Below are 14,657 nucleotides of genomic sequence, written 5' to 3'. Positions count from 1 at the left end.
AGTACTAACAGTCCACTGCTTTTCTTAGTTTAAAGTGATACAGAAGCTTTTTACTTGATAGTTTGCTACATTAGTGAGATTAATGGTCTTGTTTTATAACATGCATCATAAAAATATTATAATGGAAAACAGTGAAGATCTTTGAATGTCTTTTCCTCCTCTAGGGAACACAGTGGTCTTTCTCCTCAAGATGACACTAATCCTGGAATGTCAATTCCCCGGGTAAACCCTTCCGTCAATCCTAGTATCTCTCCAGCTCACGGCGCGGCCCGTTCAGCTACATTGCCACCATCCAACAACAACGTGGTATCCACCAGAGTAAACCGCCAACAGAGCTCAGACCTTCATAGCAGCAGTCATAGTAATTCTAGCAACAGCCAAGGGAGTTTTGGATGCTCACCTGGAAATCAGATTGTAGCCAGTGTTGCCTTAAACCAGGGACAGGCCAGTTCCCAGAGCACTAATCCGTCTTTAAACCTCAATAATTCTCCTATGGAAGGTACAGGAATATCCCTTGCACAGTTCATGTCTCCAAGGAGACAAGTTAGTTCTGGATTGGCAACAAGGCCCAGGATGCCAAACAATTCATTTCCTCCTAATATTCCGACATTAAGCTCCCCCGTTAGCATGACAAGTACTGCCTGTAATAATAGTAACCGATCTTATTCAAACATCCCAGTAACACCTTTACAGAGTATGAATGAAGGACCCAATAACTCTGTTGGCTTCTCTGCCAGTTCTCCAGTCCTCAGGCAGATGAGCTCACAGAATTCACCTAACAGATTAAATATACAGCCAGCAAAAGCTGAATCCAAAGATAATAAAGAGATCGCATCCATTTTAAATGAAATGATTCAGTCTGACAACAGCTCTAATGATGGCAAACCTCTGGATTCTGGGCTTCTGCATAACAGTGACAGACTCTCAGATGGAGACAATAAATACTCTCAAACCAGTCACAAACTAGTGCAGCTTTTGACAACAACTGCAGAGCAGCAGTTACGGCATGCTGATATAGACACAAGTTGCAAAGAGGTACTGTCCTGCACAGGCACTCCCAGCTCTGCCTCTGCTAGCTCTTCAAGTGGTTCTTGCCCTTCCTCTCATAGCTCACTGACAGAGCGGCACAAAATCCTACACCGGCTCTTACAGGAGGGTAGCCCCTCGGATATCACAACTTTGTCTGTGGAGCCTGATAAAAAGGACAGTGCATCTACTTCTGTGGCAGTGACTGGACAGGTACAAGGGAACTCCAGCATAAAGCTGGAACTGGATGCTTCAAAGAAAAAAGAATCAAAAGACCATCAGCTCCTACGCTACCTTTTAGATAAAGATGAGAAAGATTTAAGATCCACTCCAAACCTGAGCCTGGATGATGTAAAGGTGAAGGTGGAAAAGAAAGAACAGATGGATCCTTGTAACACAAATCCAGCCCCAATGACCAAACCTGCTCCTGAGGAAATTAAACTGGAGTCACAGAGCCAGGTAGGTAATTCCTTGCTTCACAGAATGAACATTCCTAGTTATTTTTTTCTTTTCATTTATTTTATTCCATCCATAGACCATATTTGGATTCAGGCTATGTTTTGCCTATCCCTTGGGCATGTGTTAAAAGGTTAGTTTCAATGGTTGAGAAATTACGGGATGCCCTGAAAAGTTCTCTTTGGAACCTTGGAGGGCGACAATATTAATGTGGCATTCTAAGAAAGTAGATGTTTCTTTCTTTCTATAAAATTAGAGTTCACATCTTTGGAGGTTTAAAAAAATACCTTCCCTGCCCCCTCCTCCCATCTTCCCACCTATTAAATCCAACTCTTTCAGAATAGAACCTAGAAACCTGTATTTTAAAGACACTCCCCAGAGAACTCTGATATGTAACTACATTTGGGAACCTCTGATGTAAATGAAATGAGAGAGAAATGCGAGGAGGTGGACAAAGCTGCCTAGTCTGGCTTGCTTTGCTATTTAATTTCCTTTGAAGCATTTTTAAAAGTCTGTTTCCTTCTCATCTGATTCTAACTGCCCTCAGTCCACAACCCCCATCAGAATAGGGACTTTGAGTATTCTGGGTAGTAGGGTATATAACATGCCCTGAAACAGAAGTAAATACAAATAAACCTTTGCATAAATTGTTATGGATCAGGAACCTCTGTGTTTAGGCTGGGGTAGAGCGTGGAGTGAAAAGTAATAGGCAACTTCATTTATTGAGTAATTGCTGTGGACTCTGAAGGAATTTAAGAAAAACAGAAAATGTGGTTCCTCCCTGCTAGGAGCTTACACATTATTTAGACAGAATATAGACATACATGAAATAGCTGAAAATGTATTCACAAAGCAGTTTATTAATAAGACTCTTCATTGTGAAACAAGATTCACACTTAGTACGTATAGGTCCTACAGTTTCTTGAGTCAGCTTTATTTTGTGCCCTCATCTCACAGAAGTCTCTCTCTTCCCTCAGGCATACTGCATTCTAGGCACATGGAAGCCCTTGCCATTCCTGAGATAAGCCATGTCTCTTCTAAGCATCTTCTGCCTTGCTCTCCTTTCTATGTCTGCTGAACTTCTACTCATCCTTCACAAACAATTCAGACATCATTTCTGTAAAGCCTTCCCCAGTAGCCTTAGTTAAACATTCCCTTCCTCTCCACTCTCATAGTGCTCTGTATTGTCTCTCTTTACTATAACACTATTTGGGTTATTTCTTTACGTGTGTGCTCTTTGAGAAGGCTGTCTCTTGGTACAACTAAACTAGTGCTGTGTTTCTCAGCTGAAAAACAGCTTTAAATAATAACTATGTTAAAACTCTCATGCTTTAAAATTAACTTTAAAAGTAACAGCTTTATAAGAAAATACCATTGTGTACAATCTTGGCACATCTGTTTTAGTGCACATGTACATGTATTTCTGCTGAGTTTATACCTGGGAGTGGAATTGCAAGATCGTAAAATATGTATGTGTTCATCTTTAGTAGATAATGCCAGTTTTCCTAGTGTGTGAGAATTCCTTTTAGTTGTTCCATATCCTTGTTAATACTTGCTGTTGTCAGTCTTTTAAATTTTAGCTGTTCTGGGGTCTGTGTAGTGATATTTCGTAGTTTTAATTTGCCTTTCCCTGGTAAACATTTATTGGTCATTTGGATTTCTTCTTTTGTAAATAGCCTGTTCAGGTGTTTTGCCCATTTTCCCAATATGTTATATTTTTCCTATTGACCTGTAAGAGTTCTTTATGCATTTTGGGTGAGTCCTTTATTGTTTATATATTTGCGGATATCTTCTCTATGTTGTGCCTTGCCTTTTCTTTCTCTTAATGGTGCTTTTTGTTGGAGTGAAGTTCTTCATTTTAACATAGTCCAATTTGTCAGTTTTTTCCTTTATTGTTAGTACTTTTTGCATGTGCCACAAAAGACATGTTCAAAAATAGTCATAGTAGTTTAACTTGTATTAGCCAAAACCCAGAAAAACTCCCAAATCCATTACAGTAGAGTTGATAAATATATTGTAGCATATTCATACAATGAGATACTATTCAGCAACGAAAACAAAGTGATCTATTGCTACTTGCGACAAGGTGTCTAAACTTCAGAAATGTAACGTTAAGTGAAAGAAGCCACACTTTAAAAAAAAAAATACATGTAATTCTGTTACACAATCTAGAAAGAAATTTTTGTTGAAGTAAATAATGAAACCCAAACAGGTAGACATTTTATGTTGATGAATTATCTTAAGGTAACCATAGTGGAATAATACTGTGAAATAAAGGTCAGTTTTCTCCTGTGCATAGCCACAGACAGATGTAGGAACTCCCTACCTATGCTAGAAGATATGTTTCTTATTCTAGTAAGTACTTAAGTGGGAAGTGACCTTTCTGGGATCTTTCAAGCTAATATTTATTAAAAACTTTCCCAAACTTTTAAAAATTATTTTAAAAAACAGTGTATGTTTTGCACCATCATAAAGTAAGCCATTTTATAAAATTTTGAAAAATATGACAGAAGAGAATCACCCATGGTGCTATCGTCATAACACAGTACTCTCGATATTTCTTTCCAGTTCAGTCTTTTTCCAGTGCATACATTTTATACAGAGATATAGTAGATAAGCACTATGTGTATGTTATCTTATATCCTGTAGTATATTAATATCATAAGCGTCCACATTTTGTTCCAGTGTTAGGTCCTGTTATTTCAGTGAGACCCCAATCTTTCTAATTCTTCTTTCTTCATTCTCTCATAGTCACACTCAATTCATATAGTTTAAAGGAACAACTTGTTTTCTACATTGTTTCAGGTGAAAGTGTAGAATATATTTCCTCTAACTTTGGTTTCCATTCTTAGTTTACAGCTGACCTTGACCAGTTTGATCAGTTACTACCCACGCTGGAGAAGGCAGCACAGTTGCCAGGCTTATGTGAGACAGAGAGGATGGATGGTGCAGTCACCACTGTAGCCATCAAATCGGAGATCCTGCCAGCTGCACTTCAGACCACCACTGCCAGACCCACTTCCAGGCTGAATAGTATGTGTTGGGGACAGAACTTCATTTTAAATGTTTAATGATAATATGGATTAGTGCTTTGTCTCTCATCATTATTGCACAGACCTTTTGTTGGTTGAGAGTGAAATATCTTTTCATTAGTGCCACTATTAGTAATACACAGTTACTTTCAGACATATGAACTTCACTCATCATGTCTATTTTAAGTTACAGTATAACCTCTACTTTTTTGTAATTGATGTTAAGGTGAGCAGTTGATGTTAAGGAGAGCAATTTTGTGTTCTTACCCAAAGCATTCCACAGTAGGACTTTCAGAAATATAATATTGGATCAGATTATGTTTCCCAAAGTGTATTCCTTGAACACTAGTCCTATGAAAAAAAGGATTTTGTGCTAACATACACTGGGCAAATGCTACGTGACATATACACCATTCCTCTATTAAAATTCCATAGTGCATATTAAAGGTTTTAGGAAGTCCTGTGTTAGATGAACTAGTTTATGTATTTTAAAAATTGTTTTGCTTTATGTTTGTGCCAGTTTATTGTTTTTTAATTTAAAACAAAATTTTATACAATTTTTAAAGTTTACACTCCATTTACAATTATTACAGAATATTGACTATATTCCCCATGTTGTACAATACATCCTTTTAGCCTTACAAGTTAAATTTAAAGATTTCTTTAATCCAGCATTTTCCAAACTTTTCTTAATTATGGAATTCCTTTTCTCAAGTAATACATGTTACCCCACAGAATGAGTTTTTCATGGGCCACTGTTTAGGAGACATTTATGTTGAAATAGGTCATGACTCCTCTAGCCCATGGTAGCATTCTCCTACTTAAGAGACACTTTGAATAGTATACTTCCAATTCATGAAGATAGTTTTCACCCATCAAATTTTGAAGTTGAAAAAAATAGTGGTGATAATTCCATTGTGTGACCTTGAAAGTAAAGGAAACTAACCAGCTCACTTTCAAAATTTGCCTGTCCCTCTTCTAATGGGACCAGATGTGGGCCTTGTTTATTTCAGTCTGACTACAGCTTTTAGCTGGCATGACACAATTCCCAAAAGCTTACCAAGATTCCAGACATCTGGAAAGAAAAATCTCAAGTCATCTCTGACATTTTTGGAAGCAGTTTTTCAGCTGACCAGAACACTAGATGAGAGCAGGAGCCTAGGTTCAAGTCTCATATTTCCCGTTTATTAATGGTAATACCTTAAGCACATGAAATTTCTGAGTATCATTCTCTTTATCTGCAAAATAAGAATTAGATGAAACAACTTCAGAAGTCTTCTAATTGAAATAGAGATTCCAGACTCTGGGATATCCGGCACAGTTGGGAAGCAATGAGGTGTAAGGCTAAGAGTAGATAAAGTGAAAGTCTGCATATTGATTGGTTTCATCCTTGTCCTTCCCCTTCCAATGTGGGAGACTGGAGGGGTTATCTCAGGAGATACCAAATGGCCAGAAAGAAGGTGTCTGGATATTGGTATGTATGGGGAAATCCCTAAAATGCAAAGGTCATGCTACCATCTAAGCATCCAACAGTGAAGGCTACCAGCAGACACAAGCCTCACACTGAGCCTAAGCAGTCAGTGTTTTAGAACACTGTGTCTGTTTAGAATAGACACAGCCAAAGATAATCAGGACTTTGAAGGAAGTCTGTAACTTGAAAGAGAGCAAACAAAACAAGGTCGATCTTAACTTTTTCTTCCCTGCTTTCTATACGTCTTTTGGTCTTTTTGTTCTTTCTGACAGCTTTTCCCAGCTTTATTTTCTGATATTTCTCTTGCAATTAAAAAATTTTGGATATCTAATTTCCAAAAATTCTTTCTTGCTTTTTGTCCCTTTTTTTCTTCCCATGTTATTCATGGATGAAATATCTTTTCAAAAATTTTTTAATCCATACACTCATTGTATACTTCCTTGGCATACTCTTTTTTTATTTGTTTGACAGGTCCTAGAAGATATACTTCAGCGAACAGGGAGAAAACCAAAAAAGAAAAACAGGGTCCAGGGGAAACAGAGGAACTGAAGGGAAGTCCAGGAATGATCAGCAAGATTAGAGAACAAGCAGTGTTGATTGGAGCAGGGGGCCTGAGTCCTCTGGAAAGGTGGCCTCCAAGGGAGAAATTAAATTTATCTCTTTGAGTTTATAGGAAATATTAATGATAGATTTATGTCAAAAATGTTGAAGCATCCAAAAAATTCTCCTAGAAAAGCAGGAAAATGAAAAAAAATAATTGTTAACTCCAGCGAAAAGAAATCATGATATAAGAAAGGATGTTTGAACATAGTACATGACATGACTTAGCAGTGAGTAATATTTGTGTAGTCGTAAGAATCTAAATATTAACTTTTTATTTTATAAAGAACTGTGATCTCTGTTAGGGAATTGAGGGCACAGGAGGTAATAAGAGAGGTGATGTGAGAGAACTAAAACCCCATCTATCATGATGGGGAGTCAGAAATCTAAAATGGAGATATTTTAGAAATAATTAGGCAAATGCTAAAGAAAACAGCTACACAAGTTGTGGATGGTTGCCTCTGTTGAAAGGGAAATAGTTAAAGGATCAGAAGGGGCAAGACAGGAAACTGCTTTTATTCATTAATAGGCCTTTTGGTCCTGACTTTTAAATTTATGTATATGTGTTAATTTGATGAAAATTAAAGTTAATAAAAATAGAAGGGGGACTTACCTGGTGGTGCAGTGGTTAAGAATCCACCTGCCAGTGCAGGGGACATAGGTCAAGCCCTGGTCTGGGAAGATCCCACATGCCACAGAGCTACTAAGCTCATGCTCCACAACTACTGAGCCTGTGCTCTCGAGCCCACGAGCCACAACTACTGAGCCTGTGTGCCACAACTACTGAAGCCTGTGCACCTAGAGCCTGTGCTCCACAACACGAGAGCCACCACAGTGAGAAGCCTGCACACCTCTAGGAAGAGTAGTCCCTGTTCGCTGCAACTAGAGAAGGTCGTGTGCAGCAAGACCCAATGCAGCCAAAAATAAATAAATTAATTAATTAATTAAAAAAAAAAAGAAGGTGTCTTCTAGCTCTACAAGTCTGTGAAAGTAGAGTGTTTTTCATTCATAATCTGTCTTGAGGCAAATAGCTCTTTTTTCTTTCTTGAGATTTCCTCCCCTGAATACAGCTCCATGTATAAAAGTTTGTAGATAGGCCAGAATCTGTTAAACCCTGTGCTGTAGTATTGCTGAAGGCCAGAAGCATAGAGGGGAAGAAATTGAGGTAAATGAGGGGAGGGTGATAGCTGCAGACAGTGTTTACAAAGTTTCCATACCGACAAGAAAAAAGGTTTCAAGAGGCATAAGGCTAAGGAAACAAGTTGGGCAGGAGAAAGAAAAAGATAACAAAAGACTAGAGAAGAAAAAAGAAAGAAAAAAAGATGAGGACAAAAATATGATAGCTTATAAAGGGAAGAGAACTGCCTCTGATTCTCTGCCCCCTCTAGCATCTACACTGCCCACCACTACCTTTCGCTAGAGCCAGAGTCCATTATCCAGTAGCTGATTCCATGTCTTGACCTTGTGCCCAAAGGTCTCACATAGGACAGTTTAATTATCATAGTATTTCACCACCTGAGATATACCTATTAGAACTTCTGGATCTATCTGCCATGTCACTTATCTTTTCTGTCATACTTTGCACTGTATTCTGAGAGAGTCTGGGCCAGATTTTCTGGATCAAAACTGAATCTTCAACTATATCCATTCTGCTCTTCAGTCAATCTATTGAGTTCTTACAATTGTGGCGATCACGTTTTTAGAAATTTTTTTCATAGAAGTCTATTACCATTTATGTATATGATAGACTTTTAAATCTATGTGATGATAAATTTAGCATATTACTTTAGGGCTCATCTATTTTCTGTAACAACCCTTTTTCCTTCAAAGTTTCTTTCTCTCTTTGTCAAATTTGCTATCTTTCTTTTCTGCTGTTGACTTTTCTTGAATGTTTGGTAAATCAGGGCTGTCTGTCCATATACACTGAAAAAGACCTAGAATGAAACATCTTGGTAGCTAGAGTGTTTCTTCAGCTAAAGTGAGAGGCCTTTTGCTCTGGCAGTGTGAATGTAGGTTCTGATTATAGAGGCCCTGATTCTTAGTTGTCGTTGTGAAGGAGTGGGGGTTGGTGATGGGGAAATCCCTCGTGGCAGCCCTCACACCCACTTTGGGAGATTCCCTGGGCAGAACTCCCACACTGAGTCATGTACTCACCACTTTAATCCCATGGGCAGACGCCAGAGTCAGCTGCATTCAGAGCAGTGCCTGGTGGCAGCTGTTCAGTTGTCCTTTAATTATCCCAGCAATCACCCATGGCCTGTTCCTTTACACGCTCGAATGACCACTGAACCTGGAGTTGTTCTAGTGTTCTTCTGAGAAAAACCCCCTTTTTGGAAAATCTCCTCTTTGTCCTGATGTAAGGTTTTTAGTTTAGGTCAATTTCACCATCAGTTTTATCTTTCCATCTGTTTTATCTTTCAGAAATTCTTCATTGTTCTAGTCAGCTGCCATGCTGCTTCTTTTGCCTCTCCTTCAGCTGTAGATTTGTTTTCCCCTTTTACTTTTGTTTCAGTGATAATTTTACACATCAAATAAAATATAGATGATATATTTCACACTGAACCAGAAATTTTCCTTAGATCTATTTACATATGAGGAAACTAAGGTCATAAGTTCCAGAGAAAGAAAAGAAAACACACAAACAAAAACTTGCCCAAAGTTATCCAGTTAGTATATGCAGAACCAGGATTTAAATTTCAGTCTGCCTGGTTTCAAAACACATTGTGTATATATGCACACACACAACCATACTGTGTGACCAAGTGATTTAAATAATTTTGTTAGAAATGTACTACAAGAGCACATCAAGAGACACCTTAGGAGGATGTTGATCAACATATACAGAATGTGCTTTCTTGGCAGTACCTTCAGAACCTCTACTATGTCCTTTTTACCATCTTTAAATTTCTATCCCTTGAGGGTGGATTTGACTTTTGAAGTTTTGTGAAGTTATTTGGAGCCAAATTTGTTGATCTGAAAAGAATAATACTTTTTAAAACATCAGAACCAAAATTAGATGTAGTTATAAGGAGAAGTATTTTCTTGAAGGACTTGTATACTGGTTAAGACAGTTCTAGAAGAACTTCAAAAATATTTGAACATTGGCAACATCACTGAAGTAAGGAATGACCTACTGAGGTGCTTGTTTTTATGTTCTATGAACATATTCTGAGATGATAATTTTTAAAATCTTATTAATCTGTAGTACATTAATAGTGTTCATAACTAAAAATAATTGTTTCACATAAAACATTTTCAGTACTTCAAAACTCCATTTTTAGTTCCCTGTTTCTGAGGTTGTGTTTAGTGTGTTGTGGCTATCGGTAGGCATCTTTTGCCAGTACAAAACTAAAATGAATAATCTTATGTAGAGATAGTTGACCACATTTGAGAGTATATCTGAAATATAAATTCTGAACAGAATTGCTGGGTCAAAGGGTAGACAGATTTTGCCAAATGGCCTTTCTTATGCCAGTTTACACTCTAACTGATAATGTTCCTCTTTCCACACGTCCTTTCTAATAAGATGAATTATGCATTTTCTCATCTTTGCCAATTTGATGTGTTTTTTTAAGTATCTCAATGTAGTTTTAATCTGTATTTTTTTTATTGTGAATTAGGTTGATCAATTTTCAGTGATTTCATGTGACCTGTTTATATTCTCTGACCATATATCTATTGGGCTATTCAGTTTTCATCTTATTGATTTATAGTTCTTTTTGTATAGTAGAGAAATTAGTCAAATAAAACATTGTAACTGCTGTGAGTAGTTAACAGCCAAATGCAACACAAAACTGAACCAGAAATCTCTTTACCAACAGCTGAAGAAAATTAACTGTGAACATCACAATCACTAGATGCTGAATCAACTCTTAGTGGAGTAAAGTGTGCAAAAGCCACTCTCTTGATTAGACAATGCTTTCTACTTTGTGTGCAGAAGTTTTTAAATTTTTTAATAATATAAGCTCTTCTAAGCTGGAATCGCTGTGGCTCACAGGGATATAAAGTTTTCTTTTAACCATGTTTAAAATGGAGAAAATATGATGTTGAGCCCTTTGCTCAGATGATTAAAAAAAAGCAAAACCATTAATAGCTTGATCAGGAATCGCTAAGAGCTTGTTTCCTACCCCTGCTTCAGCTGCCTCTCTCCAACAGAGACTAGTAAATGCAGTAATGCGTCCCTTTAAAAATTACTATGCCTGTCTTGTGTAACATATATACATACTTACTCATGTTTGCAATAGAGACACAAACAAGACCAAAAATAGTAGGTTTATTCCCTGGACAAAGAGAGATAAAGTGTGTATTTTGTAAAACATTGCAGCAAATCCTCGAGTTTTTTTTATGTAAGTGAGTTTCTAAAGGAAGTCCTAAAAGGTTGAAGTGACTTTTAGAATAAAAACCAACTTCTTTTAAGCATACAGCCTATGCAAACAAAACTTTTAATTGAATCAGTGATTGATTTCTTTGGATTTTCCCCCCCTTTTCACCAAATTTAGCACGTGAATCTTTATTTTGAAAATATTTTATCCAACTTGTTTTCTTAACCTTTTTTCCCATCAAGACTACTAAAATGAGATACTGTGTCCTATTACTGAGTCAAATAAACTATCCTGTAATACTAAGTATTGATGGTAGACAGCCATGTAAGTTTTCTTTGACTCTTAAATATAATTATTTTGTTTAGGTTAGATTTCTAAAAAGGAATAAGATTGAAAAATTAATGTGTGCAGCAGAGCAATGAGACAGCTTTAGATAATCTTTAACCAACTTCCTGACTGAAGTAATGAGAGGAATTAAGGGATTACTTTCCTATCACCATTTATTGTTGTTGTTTGGTGTTTTTTGTTTGCTTTGTTTTTTGCTTTTTTTTCCCCAGAATCCTTTTAGAATTTGATTTCTCTATCATTTGTCATGATAAAGAAGAAAGTTTAATTGCAGGCTATAATTCTTTGCATGTAGAAGTGAATGTGCTTTTATATGGACTCCTATGTTTCATTCATACTAAATATTGAGTATATTTCACATAAAAGTGAGCCTAACATGTTTTGTGTGGTTAATAATGATCAGTATCCAGCATTAAATAAATTTGGGGAGCATCCTTAAATCTACTTATTCTCCATTCATTAGAATGAAGAATTCTACCTAATTCTGTTTTTTCTTAAGCCACCAAGGCTTTCTTAGTTTTTGTTTTTAGTTTGCTAGGGCTGCCATAATAATAAAATACCACAAACCAGTGGTATTTTATTGCCAGAAATTTATTTTCTCACAATCTGAAGGCTTGAAGTCCAAGGTTAGGGGGTTAGCAGGTTTGGTGTCTTCTGAGGCCTCTCTCACTAGCTTGCAGATGGCTTCCTTCTTACTATGTCCTCATGGCTGTCCCACTGTCTGTGTTGTCTGTGTCCTAACCACCTCTTCTTTTAAGAACACCAGTCATATTAAATTAGAGCCCACCCTAACGACTCTATTTTAACTTAGTCACTTCACTCAAAGCCCTGTCCCCAAATACAGTCATATTCTGAAGTACTAGAGGTTAAGGCTTCAACATATGAATTTTGTTCTCTTTAGAGATTACAAATAACCATGAGAAACACTAAAAGAAAATAAAGTAATCCTTAATCTCACAACCTAAAATCTACCAAGGATATATAGCCTACGAGCATTTTTTCTATTAATATATATGAAATAGCTTATAAAAACAGAATCATCCTGAACATAATGTCTTAGATTATACTTTTTTTATTTTTCATTTATCAGCATGTTGTAAATATCTATACCATAATTCATTAATCAATCAGCAAATTTCTGGTATTTAGGTTATTTACAGTTCTTTCCTACTATAAATAGTACAGAAATAAACCTTTCAAAACCATTGCCCACACAAAAACGTTCTAAAGTGCACAAACTATTTTCTTCTATTACAAGACATAATTCAACCCCTTTTTTCATTCATCATTATAGACATCAATTAATTATACTGTTATTGTACAGCTATATTCTCAGTTAACAACTGTAGAGTTTTGTCCCCAGACTGCAGTGCCCTTTAGTTTCTGTTCCTGCCTTTTATAGAACATATTTTATCTTTTACTTGCGGCTCTCACTTTATGACAGTAACACTGCCCCTACTTATAGCATATTCTAATATGGTGTAGACTGAATAAGCAGTCAACCAAATTGTTATGATTGTCTTTAAAATAAATAATTTCAGACAAAGTCCTAAGTGATTCTCTTATGGTAATACATAAAAACTTTTAACATCGGACTTCCTTTGATTCAGAGACCTTTTCTCACTTTCTCATTTACTTATTATGTGGTCACATTCTAGATAATTTAAGTTTCTGGATAAGTGACTTTTGTATCACTGAGGTAGTATTTTATAGGGGAAATCTCACTCTACCGTACAATATATTACTTCTTAAAAATATTATCATCTTATCTTCCATTGTAATATGTCCTGACTTCTTACCTTTTCTTCTTTAACCAGGATTACCTGAGCTGGAATTGGAAGCAATTGATAACCAGTTTGGACAACCAGGAAGTGGTGATCAGGTTCCATGGACAAATAATACAGTGACAGCTGTAAATCAGAATAAGCCAGAGGAGTGAGTAATACATTTTGTATATTATGAAGTATCAGATACCAACTTCTACAGCAAAGAACTACTTTTCCCAAACTAGATTCCAGTCTGTATTGGTATTTTGTGAGATATTAATAGAAGTGAAGGTTTAATGAAAAGAAAAGGACGGAGGAGGACACCGAATCAAACATTTATTTACTGCATGACTGCAAGGCTAGTGTACATTGTAATTATCAGGAGGCTGATATAGTGTGCAGCTGTTGTTTTATTTTTCATCTCTTACTTTTCTTTGATTGATTACCATAAAATTCCTGGGACCTGTGGATGAATTGGCCTCAGCGCAACAACTATGTTGCTCTTTATTTTGTCCAGCTTTTCTCTTTATTTGGAGCAAGAGTGGATAAGAAGGGAAGGTACTTTCCACCTCTACTCAGTGTCCCATCTTAATTGGAATTTAATTTCTTAATCCACACAGGTAGCCCCATTCCAACACATAGAGTGTATCTCATATATAGCAACCAAAGGATGAGTAGGTAATATTGAGTGTGGAGCCTTAACTGTGAACTGTAGTCCCATTTACCTTCCCAAAAGAAGAATCCTTATAATTATATTATTATACAAGTAGTATTAGTACTAGTATTATCTTCTATGTATTTCTAAGTTTTATGCATCAGTTGGTATCAGTTTGGATTAGACTACATGTAATCAACAATTTATTGCTTAACACTGAGCATGTTTCATTTTTCTAGTTTGATTTCCTTTGTAAATGATAATCATGTCATGTTATCAATATAATTTGATCATCCTTGAAAGTTAAGTAATATAATATGTACTGTTTTGATTATGGTTCAATTATCAATAATTAATGGCACCCATAGAATAAATAGTATAAATCTTGATATAGACTAAATGATTTTTTTCTGAGTTTTTGGTTGATTTTTATTTTTTACTTCTGTTAAAAATTATTTTCTCTTAACTATGTTTGGTTAATTTTTCAGGCTATTTCTGTAAGCTAACATGAAGAATATGGAAACAAAATTCACTGATTGACAAAATAATGAAAAATATATTCAAGCTACATACCAAACATTCATAAATTTCTGCCCATTAAGTATAGAAATTTTCATTGCATAAGAATTGGTTAAAAAAGCATTTCAACAGAGAATTTCCTAGAACTACATTTCCATATATGTGTGTGTGTGTGTGTGTGTGTGTGTATGTATTTGCATTCCTAAGGTTGAGTACTTACTTGCTATATCAGTCTTAAACTTTCTTATCTTTTGATTCTGCAGCCAGTGCATTAGTTCACAGTTAGATGAGCTTCTCTGTCCACCAACAACAGTCGAAGGAAGAAATGATGAGAAGGCTCTTCTTGAACAGCTGGTATCCTTCCTCAGTGGCAAAGATGAAACTGAGCTAGCTGAACTAGACAGAGCTCTGGGAATTGACAAACTTGTTCAGGTATTTACTAAAGTTGACATTATTTAAATGATG

At 36.1% G+C, this 14,657-nt stretch overlaps 1 protein-coding gene across 8 annotated transcripts in view; it reads left to right on the top strand.

The window, feature by feature from the left end:
- Positions 1 to 14,657, top strand: part of NCOA1 (nuclear receptor coactivator 1) — a 260,501-nt gene that overhangs the window by 193,530 nt on the left and 52,314 nt on the right. For all 8 annotated transcript variants that reach the window (XM_073791697.1, XM_073791698.1, XM_019943146.3 and 5 more), the window contains 4 exons: positions 165 to 1,485; positions 4,335 to 4,515; positions 13,070 to 13,187; positions 14,456 to 14,624. In XM_073791697.1, coding sequence (XP_073647798.1) covers positions 165 to 1,485; positions 4,335 to 4,515; positions 13,070 to 13,187; positions 14,456 to 14,624 — 1,789 coding nt within the window. The remainder of the gene's footprint in view (positions 1 to 164; positions 1,486 to 4,334; positions 4,516 to 13,069; positions 13,188 to 14,455; positions 14,625 to 14,657) is intronic.

The sequence above is a fragment of the Tursiops truncatus genome, chromosome 14 (assembly GCF_011762595.2).
Source record: "Tursiops truncatus isolate mTurTru1 chromosome 14, mTurTru1.mat.Y, whole genome shotgun sequence".
Classification (NCBI taxonomy): Eukaryota; Metazoa; Chordata; class Mammalia; order Artiodactyla; family Delphinidae; genus Tursiops; species Tursiops truncatus.
Note: the sequence above shows the minus strand (reverse complement) of the source record. Positions and strands in the feature narration are given on the sequence as shown.